Below are 25,493 nucleotides of genomic sequence, written 5' to 3'. Positions count from 1 at the left end.
CACAATCTTCTTCTTGGGAAAATGTCCAAACATCATTTACTTTACCCTAATTAAAAATGCCTACAGCTGTTGTTAAAATTTTTATTTGTACAAGTATGTTCCTAATCTATGTTCATTTCATGCAATATATCTCTAATTTTTAGAATAAATACTGAGAATAATTTGAGAAAATTCCTTGGAATGCAAAATCCAAACAAATCGCATATTTTCTTTTAAGGGCAAGATTCCACCACCTTTATTTACACAAGTAGCATTCTGCTTCCTATGTTACTTCACTGTAAGCTATAGGCTCAAGCAGTGAAAATGCAGCATAGCCCCATTAGGATTTACTGTATTGTATTAACTTCCAATGAAAATTGGGCTGAAGAGTTTTATCTGTGGAGTAATGCACTACGTATAACCAGTAAAGGTACTCGAATATAGCCCTATGCTTAGTAATTTGGCACATTTACAACTGGCGTTACTCAGTAACTTATCAGATGACAATAGTGGAGCTCTTCTGTAAAATATAGGTTAAGCCTACATTTGTATGACTGTACATCTGAAGTATAAAAACCACGATATGTAGTACACTTGAACAGTTAAAAAATATAACTTATTTTATTTGTAAACTATCAATGCAAGATACTCAGCAGCAAAGAAGCCATGTTCAATGTCTTCTGATCTTTATAAAGATCTGTTGCTGTAAGTAATATAATAGTCTCTGAAACATCTGAGGTTACATGTAGAAACAATCAAGGCAATATTATTTGTACATATTATTAAACATGCAAAAAACTTCCTGAAGAATATTGCCCAAATGTAGAAAGTCATCTGGATCTCAAATTTTCCTTGGTAGCATCTGCTTTGTAAGTATGGCTCACATGTGGCTTTAAGAGTCCTTCAGTTTATTTTGGAGAATTGGCACCTTTAATAACAGGCTCCCTATTCAGATATGTGGCCCAGTAAACTAAGTTAAAAGTTCCAAACAGCACTGGAAAAATGATCCGGGACATTTTGTCAATCTTACTGATGCTGTTGTAAGTCTTTTTGCTTTCAGCGGGCTTTTCTTCTGCAGACTTCACTGGAGCAGATGCAGCATTTGAGATGACAGATGGGGCTGAGTCCTTTGGCATGTTTGGTGCGGGGGTCATCTTCCCAGTGCTGTAAGTATTAGTTGATTTATTTCCCAGCAAATCACGCTCTTTTTTCTGCAGCGTAAAGAACAAATCATTAGACCGCAGGTACAGAAAGTGGAAACGCATTCTCAAGATATTAACCCAAAAATTTAAGCGCTGTAATCAATCATGCCAACAAATGCCTGTTGGCTATTCTGACCTTGACTCACAAACAGCTGTTTCTGCCTCGGTTTTATAGCCTTACTCAGGCTAAAGTTTCCCTGACGCCAGAGAAAGCTAAGAGCAGCCAAATGGACCCAGATCCCACCTGGCGTGTGCATTAGCAGCTTCTTTTGTCAGGGCAATGTGGTTCAGCACCTGCAGAGGTTGCTGCCTCACAGGCAGCTGCCAAGACACAAACCTCGCCCTCCTGGCTGCAGCAAGGAGCGTGGTGAAGGCCTCATTGCTCCTGCCTGCTTCCCGCTCTTTTGTCTTTTTTTTTTATTTGGGATACTGTGGTGGTACCCTGGCTCATGGAGCTCAATGTGAGCTTTGTCATTTATCTGGGAGAGCGCATAGGGAATGCTCTGCAGAGGTATGTTTCACAGTATATAACTGCGATTATCAGAAGGCTGGTCACTGAAATCCTGTGCCTTATATTCTTCTGAAAACAGTCCACTCCATACAGACGGTAGAAACTGACAGTCTGTCTCCATGAAGAGAAGGCAGCTTATTTCCTTGCCACTATTCCTCTATAGGAAGGTGAAAGTATGTCATCAGGTAATTAAATACCTTTTTCACAAAGAAGCTGAAAATTGTCTATTCAGTAGTTTGCACTATGCTGAGTACTCACTTTTTATTCTAGGTATTAAAAACATGTAAGGTAAGCACCTTGATTTTAGCTGCTTCCAGGGCTTTTTTGCCATCCCATGCCCAACTCCTCTTGGTAAAATAGTTGACTGTTGCAAATTCAATCAATGCGGAAAATACAAAGGCATAGCAGACAGCTATAAACCAGTCCATTGCAGTAGCGTAGGCCACTTTTGGCAAAGAGTTACGGGCACTGATACTTAAGGTGGTCATGGTGAGCACTGTTGTTACTCCTGTAAAGAAGGGAAAAAAAATTAGTCAGAGATCAGTTTGGAGGCACTTATGAGATCCCTAATGGGTTATGAGCAGGCTCCAATTCAGCGCAAGACCTAAGAAGGCCACATGGACTCAGTCAGTGTTTGCATATTATGGTCTGAAAGAGTAAGATACTTTGCTCGCCAAGAAAAAATACAAGCCTCTGCCCTCAGGTGTTTGCTTCTGTGGTGTTTTGGTTATTTCTAGTTATCATATATCTAAATAAGTATTTTAAGGATAACACAAACCCAGCTGTTACATAAACCAAAAGCTTACTGGTATTTTATCCCTGTACACTGATGCACGGTATGTATAGAATGTGAAGTAGCATGTTACAAAATCAGTGAGCAACCCATTTAGCACTAGCTGCCATAATAAAGTGGGATTACTGGTTTTATGTTTTTTTTCACATGGAGATTTTATATGCAAAATTGTTGGCTGTCATTGATTTCCTTGACTGTAGCGCCTCCTTTTCCATAGGCCAGTAAATGACAGAGCTGCCACTATTTTCATCTGTGGAAGGATGTCCCCAACTCAGTTATAGCTTTGTAAACCTAGAATGGGTACCCCCAGTCAACAAAATGATGCTGGAACCTGTATTCTCCCCATACAGCTTGCTGAACTGCTTTTTGATCAAAGCTGTCAACTGATTTCAGTAGGTTTGTAGGGAAGAAATATTCTTTTAAGAACGGCTGAACAAAGTTTTATCTAATAAACTGTTCCTGCTTGTCTCATTTTTTATCTAGTGAAAATTTTGGATTTCATTATCCTTCACTTAAGACTGTATTTATTTTCTTCAATCTTCTAGTGATAAATCAATAACTTAAGAGACCCCGAAGGATTTTTCCATGACAACTTCTGTAGTAAATATACATTTTCTAAATGCAAAATTATATTAATTTGTTTGATGGTAATAGAGATAATTGTCACTAATTAACCTCTACATGGTTTTCCCAGATAAACATCTTAAAACACAGATAAACAAAATGTCTTGAAGTTAAATGTGTTTCAAATGCTTAGCTAGAGTATACACTTAATACAATAATGTGTGGGGGTTTTTGTTCTAAACCATCCAGTATTTAACCCAAGTGGAAAAAAACAAACGAACAAAACACAAATCACACTAATCTGATTCCTCTGTCCTTTACTTTCACATAATCAGCTCTTGAGAAATTTCTGGCATAACTTTACAAAACAAGCCCAGACAGCATTTTTAAATGGATTTTGAGTTTAAACTGGAAGAGAACAATGGAACATCTAGAACATCTCAAGCAGAAATAAGCACTAGTGCACTGTGGTTTTGTTACAGCAAATCACTTCCACAAGCCAGATCGTCCCATCTCGTGTGCTGGGAGAAAAGGGGATACTCACCAAAAACTGTCCTAGCAGGGACAGATTCTCTGTTTAGCCAAAACGACACTTGTGATAAGATCACAGTCATGATGCAAGGAAGGTACGTCTGGATGACAAAATAGCCAATTTTTCTTTTCAGGTGAAAGTGGGCTGTCATAATAGTATATTCGCCTAGAAGGAGAAAGATGTGCATATGGGTAAAATAAGGGAAGCTTACTCATTGAGGGACTTAAGGAGGTCAGTTCCATCTTCCCCCCCAATTTGAGGATACTACTCAGCCATTCTTAATTGCATGAAAAATGTCTGGATTTCTATGCTGTGGAAAACCAGGACTTGAGACAGAGGTGCTGCTAGATCCTGCTAGTCTTCACAGTCAGTCCCAAAAGCACACGGTGACTGACTGCTCCTACTGCACTGAAAAGCTGAGGTCCCTTTACGCACCTGGGACATCTTGATGTTCACAGGGTTAAAAAATCTGGGCAACTGCCTGAGTGCTGCCTGTTTTTGACCTAGTCCTACAAATTGTCTTACCAGAGCAACAATTAAGTCTATCTACTCTTATAAACCTGATTTAGCCACAGGACTTAATCTCATTAGGGCAACTGTTACTGCCAAGCCATCAGTTTTCAAGAACGAGAACAGGTCCAGACATTCCTGCACCGCACTTCAGGGACTGCCTGTCCTAGTGTTGGTGCTGCACAAATTGCAGCTTTGCACATGGGTCCTGGGAGGTCATGTTGAGCTCAGTACCCAAACCCATAAAATCGTTCCTCCAGAAAAAAAAAAATATCCTTCTAGTGCATGCAGTTGTCCTAGAATTTGGTACACCTTAGCCCTTGGAAAGAAAATCTGGTTCTGGATAGATGTTGTGCCATGTCTTGTTCAGTTGTGGAATGAATATTGTACTGCCTGCATGGAGAATTCGTTGAAAGCTGCCACAGCAGTGCTAAATTCCGTGTCTTTCTTATATGCCAAATGCACAGCATTGCCTTAATCTAGCTTTTGTCAGGTCCTCTGAATTTCAATAAAAGCCTAAAAAAATGCACTGCAAAATTGACAGACCAGCTGTCACCTTCCCTAATGTTTCAGAAAAAATAAAAACTTAATTGGTTCTTTCAGACTGTTCCTATAAAACCATATAGTTGTTACTGAAGGCTATTCATTGACGGTAAGTGCTCCACAAAGCCAAAATCTTGCTAGCTAAAAAAAGGTTACTATTTGCCTCAGAAAAATAAGAGTAAAAACGAAATGTAAGAATAAAAGACAGAATGTAAGGAAAAAAAAACCAACCAACCCCTTTAAGCCCTAACAGAATTCCACTCATATTGATATCAAATTAATTTAAAAGCATGCATCATTCAGCTGGGTACTGATGAATCAGAGTAATGCCTGTTCTGAAAGATATATTTTCCTCCAAGAATAAAACGATGTAGCTATAATGTCTGTTGCAAGACTTGACTGCTAGTCTCTATAGACCAGCCACAAAAGGAAAATACATAACAGACTGATTCTGCCTTGAGTGAATAGCCTGAGCTGAGCTGCAGCCAGAATTGCTAAGCAGTTAGATTTGGCAGATTATTTCTAACTGACAATATGGCTAATTAGCAGAGAACAGGTCTGCAGTGAAAGGGCTTTTGCAGGTATAGCTGCACTGCTATGTTACGGTAGAGAAGCTCTGTTATTCTGGATGAAGTTTACAGACCTTGTTTATGCTGAGGATTTTAAACAGAAAGACTGGAATAGCACAGAAATTTCTTACCTGACAGCCTGCCTCAATCTTTATGACTTTCCTCTGGAACCTGATTTTCTGGTGAAACAGTTCCCTGAAGAGGGATGTAGAGATGGACAGGGAATGCTCTGAAACTGGGGAGAAAACCCCTGTGAAGCAACATCTAATTCCCTTCATTTAGTGTAATTTTGAACCAGGGAAGCTGAACATGCTGTGGTCTCAGGAGGAACCCCACTCGCTCTTTATTTAGGAGCATTCAGTTTGTGGATTACCCCTAAAATATGCCAGGAGCAGCAGGGTCTATGTGCCTGTAATCTACCTCTGAGTTGCTGCTGCACTGGGATGTATTTGAGTCACAGTTTCCCTGCTCACTAAGGAGTGACGATGTGCATTATTGATTTTGACAATATGCTTTCAGGGCCTGAATAAAAAAAATCTACACAGCTTCAGCAGAGCAACAGGATCCTTAATTTTTTTCCTTTTCTAAATGCAAAAAATGAATGTCTACATTTTGATGGCCCTCCGCAGTTGATTTTTACCTTATCATTGTCTTTAACCTATCAAAGCTCTTGTCTCCAGTAAAATAATGATATCACCTTAGTTTTGTACTTGCTCATTTTCCCACCGATACCTTCTCTGACTTCCCATATGCTGTCACTTTCAAAAATGCCTACACTAGCAATGCTTTTTCCAGCAGACTTAGGGCTTAAGAAAACCCCACCACTTGGTTTTTAATGCCCTGGGACCACTGCTTAAAGTAAAGCTAAAAGCTGCCTGAGCTGGCCTTTTGTTTATATAGAAAAAAATCTGGTTCTGATGGAGTGCCGAAACTCCCTTTTACTTCTGTAAGGCCACTGTTTATCCTTAGGCCATAAGCTTTCTTGAGCAAGAGCTAATTTTTGTTATAGATTTATGTAGCACTTAAATAACAAATTTAGCACTAATGAAAAGACCTAGAGCAGGAATGGCCACATTTCTTCACAGAGCTATGCTACTGTGCTGCTGCTGGTCTTAAGTGGTTTTTTATGCTTTAAAAGCTGCTACAGTATTGGTTTTGGTATCTAGATTACAAAATCATGCTTACAAATTTTACAGGATCTCACACGCATTCTTCCACTGACATTATTCTGGGATTCAATAGAGTATTGGACTCTATTAGTCCTCTACAGAGGATGGACTTGCTTGTTTACTGGATACACTTGTTTGTTTATTGGATGTACCTGGACTCAGGTGTATCAATAATTATTCTGGCAAGATCCTGATGTCAGGTCTGTGATACCGCAGTCCCTGACCATGCTGACATGCAGAATATTTTGGCCCCTGAGAAGTGCCTGCATCCTTGTTATAGTAATGCATGGGAAAGATTCATCTCAAGGAAAAATCAGAATTATTTGGTGCAAAATGAAGGGCTGAATGCTGCTTCGATTATTTCAGCTTTGGATATTTCAGAGCTCAGGCTCCAGCTGGCAGAAGATAAAAGAGTGGGTTTTTGTTTTGGTTTGTGGCACTGCAGATCCTAAGTTAGTGATGAGAGATTCTGGGTATGGAGAACAGAACTGGGCAACCATTTGCAGAAAGCAGCGAGATGCACTTGGACCCAAATTCCCTATCTGATTGTTTTCAGAACTTGCACCACCAGGACTTAACAGAAGTTGGGCCTGTTGGAAGCAGTGTGAGTAGTCAAATATCTCCTCTTTTGGGGGAATGACATTTGGGGATATTAGCAAAAAAAAAAAAAAAAAAACCAAACAAAATTCAAACAGGTGGCACATGGCAGAGCTATTTTCTGTGCATGGCTAAAACGTTCCCAGTTTCAAGACTGCTTAGTGAATTAGAATTGCCAGGATATCTCTTCTGAGAGACAGCTAAACTTCGCAGCCTGCCTACAAAATCAGCAGAATCCCAAGGGATTGGTGCAGGACCAGTATTTCCATTAAAAATATAAAAAAGTCTGCTAGAGAGGAGAGCATAAATGTTCTATGACATACACAAACATTTTGCCTATGCAACTGCAAGAGCTGTATAGTTTGACTGTATGTCAAAAACCCATAAAAGATCCAAGCACTTGGACTTGTGCAATAGGTATTTGGGTTTTCTTTTTCATGTTCATCAATTCAATAAAAAGAAGAAATGCCTTAGATAGCCGTTTATAAGTAACCCTGATTACTGGCCTCCTATGAGCTTGATGAAGTCCAGAAAATCCATCGCTGACTGATGCTTTCCCTGTGCAAAATCGGATTTTTGTATTTTGCTAATCCCTGGTTACAATCTGTGTCCTGCTCTTTGTGATCCACCATGCAATCAGAATCCAGCCAGCCCAGATGTAACCCGGGACATTAATATAAAATCTTGATGTTGGAAAACAAGCATTTATTAGCCTAAATCTTAGGATACAGCAGGGAGGTCGTTACTGGGCAGAAACTTTGGCATTTGTCTGAAGGGTCTCCTGTTTCCTTGGGCTGAGGACTACAAGGAGCTTTCACACGCAAAGCTACAAGCTGGAAGCAGCCTGGAGCTGACACGCTGGAGCACTCACAGCCTGGGCTGGATGGTTTTCTTGCTCTGAGGAGCAGGACGAGCTTGTAGGAGATGTCCCAGCACATCCTCTGGATCTTCTTCTTGGCAACAATGAAAGCGAGAGGGGAGCTGCCATTCATTGCAGAAAACAACGCGGCTATGATGGTAAACTGGTAAGGAAAAAAGGGTCTTTGTTCTTTAATGGGAGATAGTGTATTTGTCCTTTTCCTGCAGTGGTGGCTGCTCTGACTGTCTATACACTTACTTTGACTTTAAATATCTTTGCTTTACCAACAGTTTTGTCTCCTGAAGTGGGCAAAGAGGTGAAGCTCTATAGGATGGAGATGTTGGTTGTGTGTGGTTGCTCCCCCGTGCCCAGGGAAAGCTTCCCCTCACTTTGTGTCCTGTTTGGAGAGCAAGCAGCAAGCTCAGCTGCCCTCTCTTTATTTGCCATGTTGGGACAGTTTGAGTAGAAAGCCTTATGTGCCTTCATGTTTCGGTCCAACTAACATTGTGTGCAAGTGTACGTGTACCTGTTTTTACATCTCCTAAATTTCCTGCGGACAGTAACAGCTTCCTAACCCGATCTATATCTTGTCTTCTACAATCCTGCGTTTGGCTCAGAACCTGTCATTTTTCAGCAGGGACACAGCACATCACCAGAAGACTCCATTGTGCTTTACCAGCAGGAATTTCTCACTGCCATGCTACTACAGGCTGTCCTCTTTCCCTACCACACATCCCATGCTACCACCAGAGGTGGAAATCTCCCTTCCCTTCCCGGCAGGCTATTTCGCTTCCCCCCACGCTGGATGCCATTAATGCTCTCTAGATGAGTGCATTGTGTAACCTGGTTAAGCTCTCATCCTGCCAAGCCCACGTGACCCCTGTCCTGGCCTCGACCCCCCTGGGGGTCCCCCCACCAGCGTGCACCCAGGGCTGCCCTCGCGTGGGAGCCTTAAGAAGCAGGGGGGCACAGTTCACGTGGGTTCCCAGCCTGGGATTAAAGCTTCTTTGCCTCCCTAATGCTGCCACATCTGGCGCCTCCGCTTGCAACCCGGGGAGGAAATGGGAATCCTCGGGGTTTGCACCTCCTCTCCAGCCACGTGGTCCCCCGGACACGCTGCAGAGCCACGCCACAGCCCCCACCTGCCCCTCCGCTCCCTCCCTGCTGTGGTTTCATCAAGCAAATCATTTTAAAGCGATGATCAAAATGGATCAAATGCGTGGGTGGTGTTTGCCTCCCGCAGTGGTTCCTCCCACAGGAAAATAAGCCAGCGATAGCACTGGCAGCATCAGCAAAAGCAGTCGCCAAGAAGCTGCATGCAGCTTCTCCAGTGCTCCCGTTAAATAGCAGGAGCTTGGATGCATCTTCAGCAACAGCCTTGCGATGTACCTAGGAGCCAGCATTTAACCCTCTCAGCATTTCAGTGCCTCTGCTAAATAGCCAGCAACCTGCACAGGATCTCCCCAGCACCCCACGTCCCACAGATGCTTCCCTTGCCTCCTTGCGAAATAACTGGAGCTGGTGGATCTCCCCTCCTGCTCCAGCTATCAGCCACCATGGGATGTAATTATTCTCCCTACCTGTACTGGTACTGATGTTCTCAGTTCCTACAGTTTGTCCCATCAGGTGGTACTGGTTAAGTCGTGAACCGTCTTCGGCCACCACCACAGATGTGGTGGTGGTATTAGTCCACACATAGATTACTTCAGAATTGGGGTAAGCATCTGTCAACAAGGGGGAAAAAAGACAGTCATGAGCAAAAAACACTGTGTAATATTGTAGTGGATCCTTAAATGATAAATGATGGGGAGAGGGAAGAATGGAGGAGTGAGAGTGAATGGAGAAAAACAAATAAAGATGATATAATCATGTTCCCATATGCCCAGCTCAAAAAATATGAGGTTGAAGCCTTCTAATATAACAGATGTGTGGGATGGTTTGTCAAAGCCTGGAACAGAGGAGGTATAAATATAATCCATCACAACCACTCTAATTTGTGGAAAAGCAGCTCAGACCCATACTCACCTAGCTGGCAGCTCCTAAACCCCAGCAAGTTGCAACAGGTATTTTGCCAAAATCACCCCTCAAAAGGACTTAAGCACCTTAAGTGCCTGAACAACAGGGATCTTCTGTGTCTCGTCCCATCTCCAAGATAAAATACTAAGAGACGTCACGTGTAAGTGTGGGGTCTGGTGTGTGTGTGCTGACTTTGGGATACGCACATGTAGATCGGGGGAGGTCTTGCTTGCAGAGTGTGGTCGGAGATAAAGGAATCTAGGATGTGAGTGCTGGTGATGCTGAGGAGTGGAGACAGGATTCAGGGGTGAGACTGCATGAAGGAGAGAAGGAACAGGGGGGTTGTGTGTACCAGAGCAAATGGGTGGTGGTGTGGAAACACCTGAACACCTGGAGATGTAAAAGGGATAAGATTTCTCTCACATTCATTCAGAAGTCCTAGGAAATAAAGGCGGTGGTAACACCGCCAATTCCGTCCTTCCTTTAGAAATGTTGCTGCTATTTTTAAAGCCATAGCACTTGGAGTAATTATGGTATTATGAAGGAATTTCTGTTTTCTTTTGGAAAGAGAATCCACGTTGGTTTTATTTTGTAAGCCTTCTCTGCAGATAAGGCCTCAAAAAACCCAGGAGCTGACTATATATTTAAATATATATTTATTTAATATAACTAGATCTCACACTTTTTAGAGCACTCTGATCATTGAAAGCTTTCAGGAAACATTACTGCAGGCATGATACATTAGGCTGGAGTCCCTTGTACTAAAACCTCTGAAAACCAGGCAAGGCTCACTTTCCAAATAGGAGGTGAAATGCACTCTATAATTTGGGGGTGCAGAATGTTTCCTTCTGGAAAAACTTGCATCCCAGTTCAATGCAATCTGTGCAGGAGGCAACACAAGGCAGCTTTCCAGAAAGGACCTGGGAGTCAAGAGCAAGAGGTTAGATTGAAGGATCGTTCGTACTGGCTACATTAGACTGCGAGTTTTGTTTGCTAGAGCTAGGAAGCTGTCTTGGAAAGCTGCAACTCCACGGAGGACTTCAAACTTTTCACAGACAGTGGGTCAACGTGAGCTGAAGCACTGCAATGGCAAGAAATATGCAAAGGTGGTCCCTGGATCCATACAACCAGGAGTGTCAAGCAGAAAATGGGAAGTGATGCTGGTTCAGGTTAAGAGCATGTGTGTGTGTAGCACAACAAGCTGCAGATCACTTGGATGCTGGAGCAGGTGGCAGGGAAGAAAGCAGCATTTTATTTTCCCTGTTGTTAATCTTCTCATGGTAGAAAGCGTTGCCAGAGGCAGGGCACTAGGCTGCATACACCTGTGGTCTGACCATTCATGTGTATTCGTACATTGTTGTCCACATTTCAGAAAAGATATGGAAATAATGAGGACAGAGAGGGGGAGAGAGTTCAAAAGAGGGTCACAAGTATCTCCAGAGACTGAAAAACAAGTCATAATTTGAAGCTTAAGGAGCTCAACTTAGCTCATTGACAAGAAAATGAGAATGACTAAAGTGCCGAGTATAGATACTTGCATATAGAAAAGATAATGAAAACCCGGTGAAGCTCTCTTATTACTGACAAAAAGAAAACAAAAATTTGGTACCTCAAAGATGGTTTGGGGCAGATTCAGATTAAGAACAGGATAGTTTCCTACCTGGGGTCTAATTAAACAGTGGATAACCTTCTGAGCAAAAAATCATGGAGTACTGTCACTAGAAATTTAATAATAGGATGAGATATATTTTGTCACATATCTGACAGTTGCTGCTGCTGTATTCAGGGCTGGAGATGATCCAGACTTTGGTTCTATGAATCCTCCATCCCTTGTTAGCCATGCAGGGCTGCCCACACACCTTCCATGTGCTTGTATTTGTAGCTGTGCAGTAAAATTACTGTAATTACATCTCATGATCCGCTTTGAAAGGCTAAGAAAGAAATTCTTCCCTATTTCAAAATATTTGCATTGCAAAAAGTGATAGAATTTCATGTTCCCTTTAGAAGTGAGATACTTTCTCATCTCAGACACTATTACAAGTTTACAACATGTTGTAAATAATTCCAAAGCCAAATCTGCAGAAGTAGGAGGAGATGGGTCTGTTTAAAAAAGTGCTGCAGAAAGCACTCATTTTAAATGCTTTTCAAGTGTATGTTGTTCATGTGCTGATACTCCCACTGAATGCTGGATTTGTGTAGGTATATTTGGTATTGCTAGAGATTTTGATTTTTACCTATGCTGCTTCCTATGGGAAAAAAAAAAAGCGTTGGACTTCTTGCTGGGATGATCTTGATCCACCTCAGCAGTTCCCTGTTACTGCAAGGATTCCAAGCACTGGGCTAATTGGGTTTGTCCTGTTTTCTGCCAACAACACACAATAATTCAGCCTGACTAGACACTTCCTCGAGAGAGCACTATAACTAAATTCCACTGAAATTGCAACTACACAAGAACATAGGCCTGTAAGGTTTAACAAGTATTCAGATGCTTTAGTTTTCTTGCTCCCCCTAGCCTTGGAGATCCTAAAATAAATCAGTGCCTATGCTTTGAATTGTAGCTTTTACCGGGTACTTAAATACATGTACTAGTACAGGGTTGGAAGGCTCCTACTATGGAGAAGCCCAGCACCTCCTCCTGTAAAACAATATCTGTAATTGAGACAGAGACCAGAAGGTGCCAAAACTCCACCCTGATCCCGCAGGTATGCCCAAGGGAGAAGAGCCCAGTTGGAAGAGGATCTTTGTGCAGGAACAGGATGGTTGTAGTCAGTGCTTTAAGACACAGTAGGGTGGCAGATGTGTCACTGCAGAGCCTACCCCAAGTCAATGCTCCCTGCAGTGATTTCCCCCCCTCCAAAGAAGTCTCTCAACATCAGGAATAATATGAATTTACCCCAGCTTAGAGATAATCTATTGTGCAGGATCACATATATTATATGATTCTCATCTGTCTTCCATGCAAACATAAGAAAACAGGGTCTGTGTTTTAAAAAGCTCTAATATAAGATTTTTGGCTTAGTGCCTCCTTTCCTCACTATAGACCAGGCTCTGAGTGTCTAAGGTTCCTTGGGAGAAAGAGAAGAATTGAGAAAATGTCATACAATGAATGTGACTGTAAAAAGATCTAGCCGCCCCCTCAGTCCATATGCACCCTTGAGAGAAACTTACAGCTCTGACAGGAAAAGGCCACCCCATGCATCCTGGTGTGGTAGCTGAACCACTGACCATCTCATTCTTGGTCATCTAGATAAACTCCAGGCAGATAAACCTGTGTACTCATCGCAGGTAGTTGTCTTCCTACCTTAAACTTTCTGTCACGTCCTTCCAGAAACCTCAAACTCCAATTATCTCAAACTTGACTACCAAAAGCTCCAGCTCTGCTGCTGGTAACCCATGAAGTATAATTAGGCACAGTCATATTGAAAGCTGAAAGCGTAGGTGGTCTAGAATATCGGGATAAAGCATGTGATAATGGAGAGATGGTATTATTCACTGTCATACCAAATTGTGTAAAAACCTTCCTCCACTTAAGCAAAGCTTCCAGTAGGCTGCCTACCAGCCAGGCTTGCTGAAGGACTGAAGAACTTCAGCTCATCCTTTCTAAAGTTATAAGAGAGGTTTACTGCTGATTAGGGAATAAAGCCCTCACTTATTCTACCTGGTATGCATAGGAGGGACAAGGAATGTCCCAAAGGGTGACAGAAAAACATAGCAGAGGTTTTGAGTTAGCAAGCTGGGAGAATGCTGCTGGTGTTGCTGTGAAGGCAAACTCAAATTCAAAGCCACTGAAAATCCAAGTGAGGCTGTTTGGTGTTTATTCTACTTTAAGAAAGTAGGCTTCTTCTGTTTTTATGAATCCAAATACTTAATTTGGTGTTCTTTACAATCATTTTGTTGGCTTGCCAAAGAAAGGGGGAAGCCTCGTTAAATTATTTTCTCCTCTAAGCTCATTCTTTCAAAAAGAAAAAAAAAAAAAGTAGCAGTTCAGATAAACAGCTAAAATTACAGAGAAGTGTAATTTTATTAAAAGTGAGAAAATGACAACAGACATTTATTTTTAGTGGACATTTGATAAATGGCTGCAGGCTTATCATCTACCAGGATGATGAAATAAGTAATTTCTTCTCATATCTGTTTATTGATGAGCAGATCCATTTTTCTACATCTTAACATCCAACGCACACCACACAATATAAAACTGGTAAAGATGTCCCTTGCACTCCTCACACCCTCTTCCTGCCATCATATGTCTGGCAAGAAGAATGTGACATGGTCTTTCTTACACCAGTGAACAGAGGGCAGGGGCCCGACTGCAGCCAAATGGAGGAAACACATTAAGACAAAGTCTGACAAAGTAGAGCAGCCAGTTGGTGAGACCTGGGGGATCCCCACCATTCCTTCTGGCACTGAGGGGCACCCAGTTTTCCCTGTTCTCATTTATGAATGAAATAGTACGAGCATCGCAGCATTCTCCCACACGTTCATCAGGCAGCCCACAAGCAAGGAGCCTTCTCCTGACACTGCCCCACCACAGGGCAGCAGTGGCACCTGTGGCTGCTGACAGACACCCTCCCTCCCTCCCTCCCTCCCTCTTTCTCCTCCACATTGCAATAAACTCAAGAAAAAACAAACAATCAACAACAAAAACAAACAAAAAATGAAAACAAACCCAACCCCAACAACAAACAAACAAACAAACAAAACCCAGTACTTCTTGGTTCCTTAATAAACCTGAATGTGGATGTCTGAGTCCAAATGTTGAGTTCACAGGACCCAAAAGTATTTTTAGGACTGACTTTTTGAAGCTATAACCCATAACAAAAATTAAAAAATCAACACTGATGTCTGCCAGTAAGTTTTCATATCTGCAAGGCAGGAAATAATCTAGGCAAAAAGAATCCTCTCCAAAACACCATCCCCAACCCTTTGACAGACCTCACAAGAAGCCATAAAAGCGGTTCCTGGATAATGAAATAAAGACAACCCATGAAATGTGGGATCTGTGTGCATGGGTGCCCACCCTGCATGCTTGAGTTGCATTCCACAATTAAACAAACCTTTTATCCGCAAACCCTGGCCAGAACTTTTCTTTCAGAATTACGCTAGTTGGAGGCTGAATTAACTTAGAGAGATACCGTACAAAGATGCTTTTTGGCTTGTTTTCTGTGTTATTCATTAGGGTTGTGCAGTTACCTAGCAGTTACCGTCACTATATTTAGTACGTGCCACAGGATCATCAGGCTGCCAGATCCTGGGAGTACTGCTTGTCTCCATCAAAGCCTGTTGATTGTGAAAGATGCGCACAAATGGACAGCATTTTTTAGAAGCTCTAATTACATGCTGAATACGCATATAAATATCTATCTTTCTATCTTATCTATCCATTAATGTATTTGACTCACTTAGAGGCTGTTAGACAACTCAGCAGAGATCCAGATTCCAACCTCTCCAAGACTTCTGCAGGCAGTAAAACAGCACTACTACTAAGCCATAATGTGCCAGCTGGAATTTCAAGAGTCAGGCTGGGTTTCTTCTGGTTTGTGAACAGATACTTTTTAACTTGTTATAAAACACCTGTCAATGGTTGCGCCTACGCAACTGAGGTCAGATTTGAGCTCTTTAATTGGAATTTCCCACTAAATTGAGTTGATAAGAACAAATTGATGTACAAATGAGACCACTCTATAGGAAGAACTAATGAAAAAGAGATCTAGTAAAAATGCAATTTTAAATATAAAAATAACAAGACAGTGCTAAATATGCATGGACTGGCTCTAGGGGAAATAACTTTTATAACAGAAAGTTATTAAAGTAAAATAGCAATTTAAATATTAAGAGAAATATATTCATATATTAAATGATTAAGAGCATAAAATGAACCTTTGCCATAGAGTGATGAATTCTGCTGTTCTTGGGAGAATTTGTGGGTTATGGAAATTACTTTAGGGACCTGAAATCACCAGAACAAAGACTGATCATTTAAACTGGCATGAGCTTAAAGCATATGGATAAACAGCATGCATGATTTTAAATATGTGCCACGGACAAGAAGCGTAATGTATGTAAATACACAGATTATAAATTCAGATCACACAAAATCACAAAATGGTTGGGGCTGGAAGGCACCTCTGGAGATTATCTAGTCCTACCTCCTGCTCAAGCAGGGAGACCGAATGCAGGTTTTCCAAGACTATGCCCAGTCAGGTTCTGAACATCTCCATGGATGGAGACTTCACAAACCTCTCTGGCCAACCTGTTCCAGGGCTCAGTCAACTCCACAGTAAAAACATGTTTTTTTGTGTTCAGCTGGAATTCCATGTTTTTTAATTTGTGCCCACCGTCCTTCGTCCTGATAGTGGGCACCACCAAGCAAAGCCTGGCTGCCTCTTCTTCATTGCATCTCATCATGTATTTATACAGATGGATTTGGTACCCTGAGCTTTCTCTTCTCCAGGCTGAACAGTTCCAGCTCTCTCAGCCTCTTCAGCCTCTTCAGACAGGAGTGATGCTCCCATCCCTAAACAATCTTTTTGGCCCTGTGCTAGACTTGCTCCCCAAATCTCTACTTCTCTTGAACTGGGGAGCCCAGAATGGGGCACAGTGCTCCAGATGTGAGTAGAAATGAAATGCTCAGAATGGAACTTTTTTGGAATGGCACAGTATCATGTAGGTGGGACAATGGATGACATCCAAGGAGGAGATTATTCACGGACTTGAAACAATTCTTGTATGAAAACTGATGACAAAAGTTAACAGGACACCAATCTCAACGGGTGGTATGAAGTTCAGCATTACTAAAGTGATCATTTCTGTCGTTCCTGAAGTTACAATATAAATATATTTTGGTAACATACACAGTATTTTATATCTTTTCCCGATACACAGATTCATTTGATCTTGCTGTCAGTTTCTGCAGGGAATGGACTAGGATGTTCTGAAAAATGTGCCAGACAGGTCTCGAGAGACTTCATTACTAAGCAACACTACTAAACTGATCATCACTAAAAAAATAAAGCCTTAAGTTAGGTCAAAATGACTCTGCTTCCAAACGTAACTTACAAGTCACCTCAGGAAAAGGTGGGAATAGGAATGTGACAGAAGTGTCTATGGCTTGGAAAAGAAATGGAAGCACAGACTGTACCCACAAGGTGGTGAGACATACAGAACTGAAGATGCCTGTGAAATCCATTTTGAGACACACAGTTTTGTGAAAGCCATTTTCTTCGCCTTTTTAAGGCAAGCGACAAGGGGAAGGTCCTGCTTGATTTTAGCAGTTCCAGTTCGTGGGGGAAAACTCTAAATGTGACCAGGAAAAAAAAAAATCAACAGCAACCTTATGATTTTGTCTGAAAGCAACTGTGATTTTGGAGGTGTGACTCATTACTAGCATAGGCAAGGCTGCTGACTGCTTTAATACAATAAATTGACTATTTACAAGCTGGTACACTAAATCACAGTCATACCAGTGATGAATATAACATGAATACTAATGAACAATTGTCCTGATAATTCACTTGGACACCGTTCCTTCATAGGACACTATCGCACCGTTTAAGAAGAGCCTTGAGATAGGAGCTGTGCAGAGCAATACAGAACGTCTCTCCAGGATGACTGTGGAGAGAGCGTAGCAATTGGAGCGATGCCCCTTAAAGAGGTGTGCATATTTGCCACCATGCAAGCAATATCACTGGTGACAGCCTCATCTCTTCCCTGCCCCATCCTGCTTGCCCAGGTGGCCACAGGGGAGAAATCAGAGCAGTGCATCTATTCCCCAAGCACTGGGACTGCCGAGCTAGGACTGACCCCTTGCTGTGAAATCTGACAATATAGGCACCTGGATTAAAAACCAGGCATGGAACACTGAATTGAGTTGTGTGTCCTGGGATAGCAGGTTCTCAGGCTTCACTCAGAAAAAAAGAAAAACAAAACAACACAGCAAAAAAAACGTTTTCCCACAGGCCAGCCCAGGGCACCTCAAACAGCAACAAGACACATGGGTGTAGACAACTAAACAGTGCCACCCACCGTTGTGGGATGCCTGCCATGAGCTGACTGAAAGGGGTGACTAAACAGGGTCTGCTGCAGAGCCATTACACACCAAGATGCTCCGAGGTCACCCTCCCAAAGTCCCTGCTCTCATCTGGGAGCTGATGTTAGGGAGCAGGTGTCATTTTCTTTCACCTCTTCTCATTTCTTCCTATCATTGGAATCAGTATTTATAATACAGCTTCTTGCTTTATTTTCAGATTTACTGGTAGCTGCCTCAATCTAGAACTGATCTGAGAATTCATCTTACACTACATTTAATGGTGGCTACACAACTGCTTTTCACATGGAACACATCAAAATCTGGTATTCCAGCCTTGGATGCTTGACTTTTTTCTCTTATGGCCAGTATAAATATCCACTGCAAGAGGACTAGAGCAACAGAGCAGAAGGATGTGATGGGGTGACATTTAAAAATCTGAAATACCCTGGGATCTTCCTGACCCTATGTTGGTCTTTGTAGTCCAGGCATACAGTAAGTCCAAATCACTCGGCCAGTTTGAGCTCTGCGCTAACATTTAATGAACTTTGAATTTGCAATCACAATATTAGGCAGCTATATTAACTGCTTCATTAGAAAAAACAGCATGGTCATGAAGATGTTAGAGATTTAATTTACTTTTTTTGCAAGGCAAACAAAAGTATCCTCCAAAGTGTGACTGACACCATTACCCACTTTGCATAGTATCTTACCTTCTAAGCAGTCTTGATTGCAGTGGTCCACTCATTTTGCAAGCTGCCGCTTAATATCAACAAAGCTAATGCAATCAGCTCTGCAGAAGTATCACTGGAGTTTCTTTTGAGAAATGCAGAGTGGATTTTAGAAAATACTCCATTTGATCTTGTTGTGAAGGCTGCCTTCAGCCTTCACTAACGCAGTATTTTTGGCCACCTCACTGTAATCAACAGATGTTCTTCCCGCCCTCTTGAGTGGCACCAGGAACTCACCCATCATAGCCAGCCTATCTGTTGAGCTACCATTCAAAGCGTCGTCACTTATATATCAGTATGACCTGAAACCAGCCAGGAGAGATTTGGACTACTTACAGAACTAAATGTGTACCTTTGTTTCTGAAACCAGTCCCTTAATGAAGAAATTTACAAATCTCATAAGTACTGCTGCATTAATAACACTGTGCAAATGTAGAATCATGGAATCATAGAATGGTGTGGGTTTGAAGAGACCTTCAAAGCTCATCCAGTCCAACCTCCCTGCAATGAGCAGGGACATCTTCAACTAGATCAGGTTGCTCAGAGCCCCGTCCAGCCTGGCCTGGAATGTCTCCAGGGATAGGGCATCTACCACCTCTCTGGGTAATCTGGGCCAGTGTTTCACCATCCTCAGTGTAAAAAAAATTTTCTTCTTCATGTCTAGCCTGAATCTCCACTCTTTTAGTTTAAAACCATTACTCCTTGTGCTATCGCCACAAGTGTGTCCCCATCTTTCTTATAGGCCCCTTTTAAGTAATGAAAGGCTACAATAAGGTCTCCCCAGAGACTTCTCCAGGCTGAACCCTATTTCTCTCAGCCTGTCCTCACAGGAGAGGTGTTCCAGACCCAATAGGTATGTGGAGAAATATTATTATTCAAACACTTTCACAGTGCTCTGAGATTGTGACCACTAGAACTTATTCCCTACACCAGATTAGACTCCTGCCGTGGGACGCAATGAGCCCCATATTTGAGAGAGTGGCACAAAACCTCCTGAGGCCACTGGTTCAAACTGCCCAACCTCAGCAATGGATACAATGAGCCAGTCTGAGGTGATTCATTGCTGACCAGAGGCACCACCATTTCGCCTGCTGTCTGCCACAGCACTCAGACACATGTCCCCTCTTTGGGAACCAGCCCCTTCCAGTCATGGAGATCCAGGCTCACAGGTGCACACGGCCTCATCTTCCCTGTGTGCAAGTAAAACCTCTCCTTATCTACAGTCATCAGCTGACCTATTTTAGTCATCTGCTTTAGGAGGAGATTAACCTGAGCCTAAAAATATCTGCTTCTCTCCCCTGACTATAAGAGGGTGAGAGTGATCAGCTCAGCTATATATATTTACTATGCAGAAATATAAATTTAGGAGAGAGGAATCCCAGCTTTGCTGACAGATTTACCTCTGGGATGCTTTCAGCAAAACATCTAGGTGCTAGCACAGGCTGGCCACGAGGAGGCTTTCAGTGGATATGATGGGGAAAAAAACAAAAGGCTCTTCAGGCTTTCCTTCTTCCTGCTCCTCCTTCCTTCATGTTTCTTCATGGTAGACAACAGGAAGTAACTATTTCCTTTGATGAAGCTTGCTGAGCTGGAACTGCAGCAGTGTTAGATCACAGTTCAGGCTAACTTGGCTCTTTATGTAGGCAAGGAGGCTAATCTGGTATCCAGCAATGTAGAGGGAGGACCCACCAGAGACTGAGGTGTCATGAAGGAACTGCCAGACTGGAAACTGAGATCTAAGTTTCAGCAATGTCTTGCAGTCTTTCCCCATCAGCCCCACAACCCCAAAAAAACCCCCACACCACCCCAGGCAAGTCATTTTGTCGTTAATCTATGGCAGTAGCACTGGGAAGCTCTAATTGAACCTAGGGACCCATAATGACAGAAGCAATAAAATCAGGTAATGAACCACTCTATCTTAGCTCAGAAGAGACTGTAATTGCTCTTTGCCTCCTTTATGCTCACTTGCAAAATGCAGGCAGCAGAGACCTACCAACCTCACAACAGCATCATGAGAATGATTTCAGAAATGTTTATAAGCCATGAAAGCAACCACCTTAGAAAATAACAGCCATTAAAAATCTGGCTTGTAAAGCAGTGGAGCAGTATTTACCCATTTGTCCCATTTACAAATAATATCCCATTTACTGGTGGCATAAACCTGTGATCCATGGCTGGCAACCGTAAGCCCTTGCTGTGCCGTTTGGGGCATCATGGACCCAGAAATGCTTTTGCAGGTTTGCACCCAAGGGTCATTTGAAAGCTTAAGCACATTAAGCACAGTGTCTCTGCATGTTATTTTCTATTGCTGACAACTCAAACTGAAATCACTGTTTTCCTGTAATCAGGCAGTTTCACAGCCTCTAAATTGAGGATGAAATCTCCAGAGTGGGAGACACATGCTGATATTTGTACCATCAGCAAAGCAACCTGGACCTCCACAATGCTCTGCAACCATTGTGTCTAGACCTCTTTGAGGCAAGATTAAAAAAAAAAAACACTGCTGAGTATCTTCACACCAACTCCTTCCCCTGCCTGAACTTTTGTTTCCTTGAGCTTGAAAGCACGACCAGTAGAGCTTTGTCCCCCTGAAAAGCCTGATGTATATGGGCGACCTTCCGAATAGGAGGCTGCTCCCTGGGCAGGTGGCGGGCAGACTTTCAACCGCGGCCGCTCGAGGGTCTCTCTGCAGCTGCTACAAAAGCTGCTACCGGTGCCTCCAGGAAGCATTTCTTACTGGTACAAAAAGGGGTTTCATTAAAAGCGATCATGCCTGTGTGGCAGCTGCTCCAGGCTGGTAGGGAGCAGAGCCCTCAGCTGTTGCACATCGGCAGAGTTTGCAGCCTGGGGCTAGCACTGGCTGCAAGACAGATGGGGAAGGCAACAGCTTTTTTGGATCATGTGGCAAATGCCCTGTGAGCAATTGTTCTTCCCGATTTCCCTTTTTTGCTCTGTTGTGAACCTACGGGGGAAAATCTCACTGGCTTCTGAACAGGGGGTGGCCAGAAGTAGGAAGCAACTGGCCCAGAGCTGGGCAGTGTTTCGCAGGGAAGCACAATCATGCACCCAGAGGACTGGACAGCAGCAAACACCGCATTTTTAATATATTTTTACAATTATCTCAGTGCAAACAGTAACCATGTATATGTAACAAAGTCTTTGAGAAGTTAATTAATGACTGTGACTGCAAGTGCTTCAAGAGGATACTAGCACACTTTCTCCAGCCTGTTTTGGAAATTCCCTGAATGTGTGTCGTCGTAATGGGTGAAGAAAAGCTGACCGATAATTTTAGGGAGCTTTTAGAGAAGACCCTTGTCCCTTTTGTCACACTAAAAGACATTAGTCCTGTGGGAAACCTAACAGACAAGTGATAAATTAGGGTTGTATTCATTTGCAAGTTCTGATGCAAACCAGGGCCCCAAAACAGTAGCTGCTGCAGAAACCCACACCATGCAGTCCAGACTCAGAACCCTATATTTTAATTTCTAAGTAGATTCCTGTTATGAAAGCTTCTTAGATCTCTGAAATACTTGAATATTACAGTATTTTCTTTTATGCACCACGCTTGCTGAATCTCCTGCCCTTTGGGAGCTCCAGGCTGTGTTGCTCCACAATGACTGTGGGACTCAGTGCAAAGATGAAGCTGCTGGCAGCACTAAGTGCTAAAAATACTGGACTAAAGAGGTGTCCACATCGCTATAGATGCATATCTGAAATTAGTACAGGCTATGTACACAGCTCACACCAGATTCTTTAAAAAATGGTAAAGTTGTCTCTATACTGAAGAGCCCTGCTGACTGTTATTAAGATCCTTTGAAAACTGGAACTTTCAGCAGAAATAGTTAAAATAGTACCTAGGAGAGATAGAAAAGCTCACCACCAACATAAGTAACACCTAACTAATCTACAACAGTGAATGTTTCTTCTGAACAAAGTACAACGGAAGTATGTATTTCTGAGCTAGCAATGTAGAGAAAAATGAACTTCTGACTTACTCTGACCAGTGTACAATATAATTATCTACATCTGAGCTAGTACTGCAGAAAACCAGGAACTTCTAAAACATGATTCATCTCATTCTTAGGCAGTTATCGAAAAGAGTTCTAATGAACAATACTACAGAAGTACTTCTTTCCTTTCTGTGGCCATAAAGGGAGTAGTCTAGAAAACTGTGACATATTTGTCTATCTAAAATTGTCACAGATCCATCCTGTTCATTCTCCAAGGTGTCACTGTCAATGCCAGGCTTTTGATATGGGCCAAACCACCCTTCCCACTCTGCAGCAGATCATTTCCACATTCCAGAATAGGTTAAGAGCCACAGCAGATCTGGAGGAGTCTAGGGGAGCCTCATGGATCTAGTGAACGCCTATGATTTTGTATGTTTCAGTCAGGAGTCTGTGTATTAAGGGCAGCTGAACTAAAATATTTAATTTTTTAAACAACGCAGCCCCATGACTAGTCATGTGGCCATGATTTCAAGGAAACTAGAGGCAAATAACAGCAATACAGACACATGGTTTCTACCTTCTCCACTCATTCTAAGGGTTTTATGGAAAATGAGTTCAGGCTAGATGCCTATGCTTTACTGTAATAGCTAAATTTTAGTAAAATTATACCCCTGGTCCAAGCTAGCTGTCCAGACTGCTTGTCTGATGCTGCCACAAGCATGTCTGTCAGACCTAGCTTCTAAACAGCTAAAAATTAGGGCAGAAGAAGTCCAATCAAGTGGTGGTTGGTAACTGGTGCAAACATGGGGCAGAAGGAGTGAACAGAGAAATATATCAAACGCCTTAGAAACATTGCATTTTAGTATTCACCTAGCTTCACATCATTTTAGTCATTCAGATATTCATTGCAACAGAGGTGTCTAAGCAAGCACTGATAAACCTCAGGAAAACGTAAGAGAAGGCATTATATGAGCGAGCAGCACCCCTCCCTTGGCTTCAAGGAAAGCTTCTATACACTGCATAAAGGGCAAATCTATAATCTCTATATTAACTGGCTTTTGCCTTAAACTGCAAAATCACAACTCCGTCTTGAACTCGGCCGCTCAGCATTTCACCAAGAACCTCCCCGGCTCTCTCCCATGTGCCCTTTCATCAAGAAGGCACTAACACTTTCCAGTAGAGTCAACAAGCTGTGCTGCCTGTCTCTGCTGTCAGGAATCAACTCAGGAGCCTCTTCTGGCCAGCTGATAGAGACAAATCACAGAAAAACTCTGCCTCTACACGTGAGACCACAATCCCAGCTCTCCTTGGGAGCAACCCAGGAAAACCTACCAAAGAGCCATTTCCCCTTTTAAAAGTTTCCTAAAATTAACATGTTGTTATATATTTACTCATTCATTTAATTATATTTTTTACAAGACTTTTATGCACAGGTTTTGAGTGGCTGAATACATTCTTTATCACATTTTACTAAAGCAGAACTAGAGCCTGTTTGGAGTGACTCTATTTCGAAGTTTGCCCTCCCCACCTGCAGTTCTCCTGCAGCTTCACAGGTGCTAATTGGGGGAAGAATGTAATCAAGAAACCCTCTGTAGGTGTCTTCACCTCAGTTCTATCTCAGTTAATTGTCAGCATTATAGAGAAACTTCACCATCGGGAGAATTTTCTTAAAATTTGTTTTTAGAGAAATTTCTAAACAGCTGTAGACGCATGGATAGTTGGTGAACAGTTAGTGCCTTAATGTTAAGTGTTTCAATAAAATCTTGGGACACTGGTGAAGTTATTGGTCTTCTCATGCCTCTGGGTTCACCAGCCTTTTTAGAGGAAAATTATTTGGGTCCACCTCCTACTACAGAAATACCCCGTGCACTTTCCTTTATTGAAGACTACAGCAGACACCATGACTCAGTTCGAGCTGTTAGAAAGCAAGATGTACATAACTGTGTTGACTACTTTCTTCACACACTACAAATTCTACCTAGAGCTGTTTTCTCACAAACAGTCAGAAAATTCCCTTTTTGATCCACAGCAATCAATCATTTCCATCTATGTGGCCAAATGAAATTCATCAGGAATAAACACCATGCCTGTTCTTCCCCTGCTCATGAGCTAGGGGATCTCATTATTTTCAGAATATTCATTAGACTCTCTACTTACTCTAAAAATAGTAGGGTTTTTTTGCAGCTGAGTGACTAGTGGGCAGCAGATTTATGCATTTATCTGTTCCACAATACAAGATCTGATATCTACATGTACTCAGACACTGTGCCTTCAAGAGACAGTTGCCATAAATAGACTCCACCTTACAGCATTTGACATTGTCAAAGCACTGGCTAACGTTCACTAATAGCAATTAACTAATTCATCTTCAAGGCAACTCCGTGAGCTAGGTAAAACTGATATAATTAACGCATGAGTAAAATAAGATTTAGGAGTTAAGTCAGTTGCCCGGGCAGAGGCCTCCATCGTCTAGTGGATTAGACATCTGTCTCTCCAACCAAAGAAGTTGAGTCTAATCCTTTTTCTGACATTGATTTGCTGTGTGACCTTACGGAAAGTCAATTAACTTCTCTGCCTCAGCTGCCCTAGAGATAATGACGCTTACCTACCCAGTGACACATGGGTGTTTGGAAACTGTACTAAACAATACTTTTAACGTACTCTTAAGGCCTATCAGTGGAAGAGGTGAAACATTAAAGCTTCCTAGCTTTAATGTCCTTGCTGTCTTATCTAATTCCTCCTCCCTACACCAGAAATAGCATGGGGGTTAGGAGGAATTTCTTAGGCTAAGACGCTGCTAGCGAAACTGTGGCTGGCATCAGGAAATTTCATCAGATCCTGTTCAAGCAGCAAATTTATTTAGAGTACAGGTCAGCACTAGATTTGCAATGGAAAGTTTATTTTAAACTCAGCCATGGAAGAAACCAGCATCCTTCCCATGC

General features: G+C 42.2%; 1 protein-coding gene across 1 annotated transcript in view; it reads right to left on the bottom strand.

The window, feature by feature from the left end:
* Positions 1 to 887: 887 nt before the first annotated feature.
* Positions 888 to 25,493, bottom strand: part of GABRA5 (gamma-aminobutyric acid type A receptor subunit alpha5) — a gene marked incomplete at both ends in the record, with an annotated part of 55,691 nt that continues 31,085 nt past the window's right edge. The window contains 4 exons of the mRNA XM_082043436.1: positions 888 to 1,190; positions 1,989 to 2,200; positions 3,594 to 3,746; positions 9,409 to 9,552. Of these exons, the coding sequence (XP_081899562.1) occupies positions 888 to 1,190; positions 1,989 to 2,200; positions 3,594 to 3,746; positions 9,409 to 9,552 (812 nt within the window). The remainder of the gene's footprint in view (positions 1,191 to 1,988; positions 2,201 to 3,593; positions 3,747 to 9,408; positions 9,553 to 25,493) is intronic.

The sequence above is a fragment of the Streptopelia decaocto genome, assembly GCF_964273445.1.
Source record: "Streptopelia decaocto genome assembly, chromosome: 1".
In the NCBI taxonomy this organism is placed as follows: Eukaryota; Metazoa; Chordata; class Aves; order Columbiformes; family Columbidae; genus Streptopelia; species Streptopelia decaocto.
Note: the sequence above shows the minus strand (reverse complement) of the source record. Positions and strands in the feature narration are given on the sequence as shown.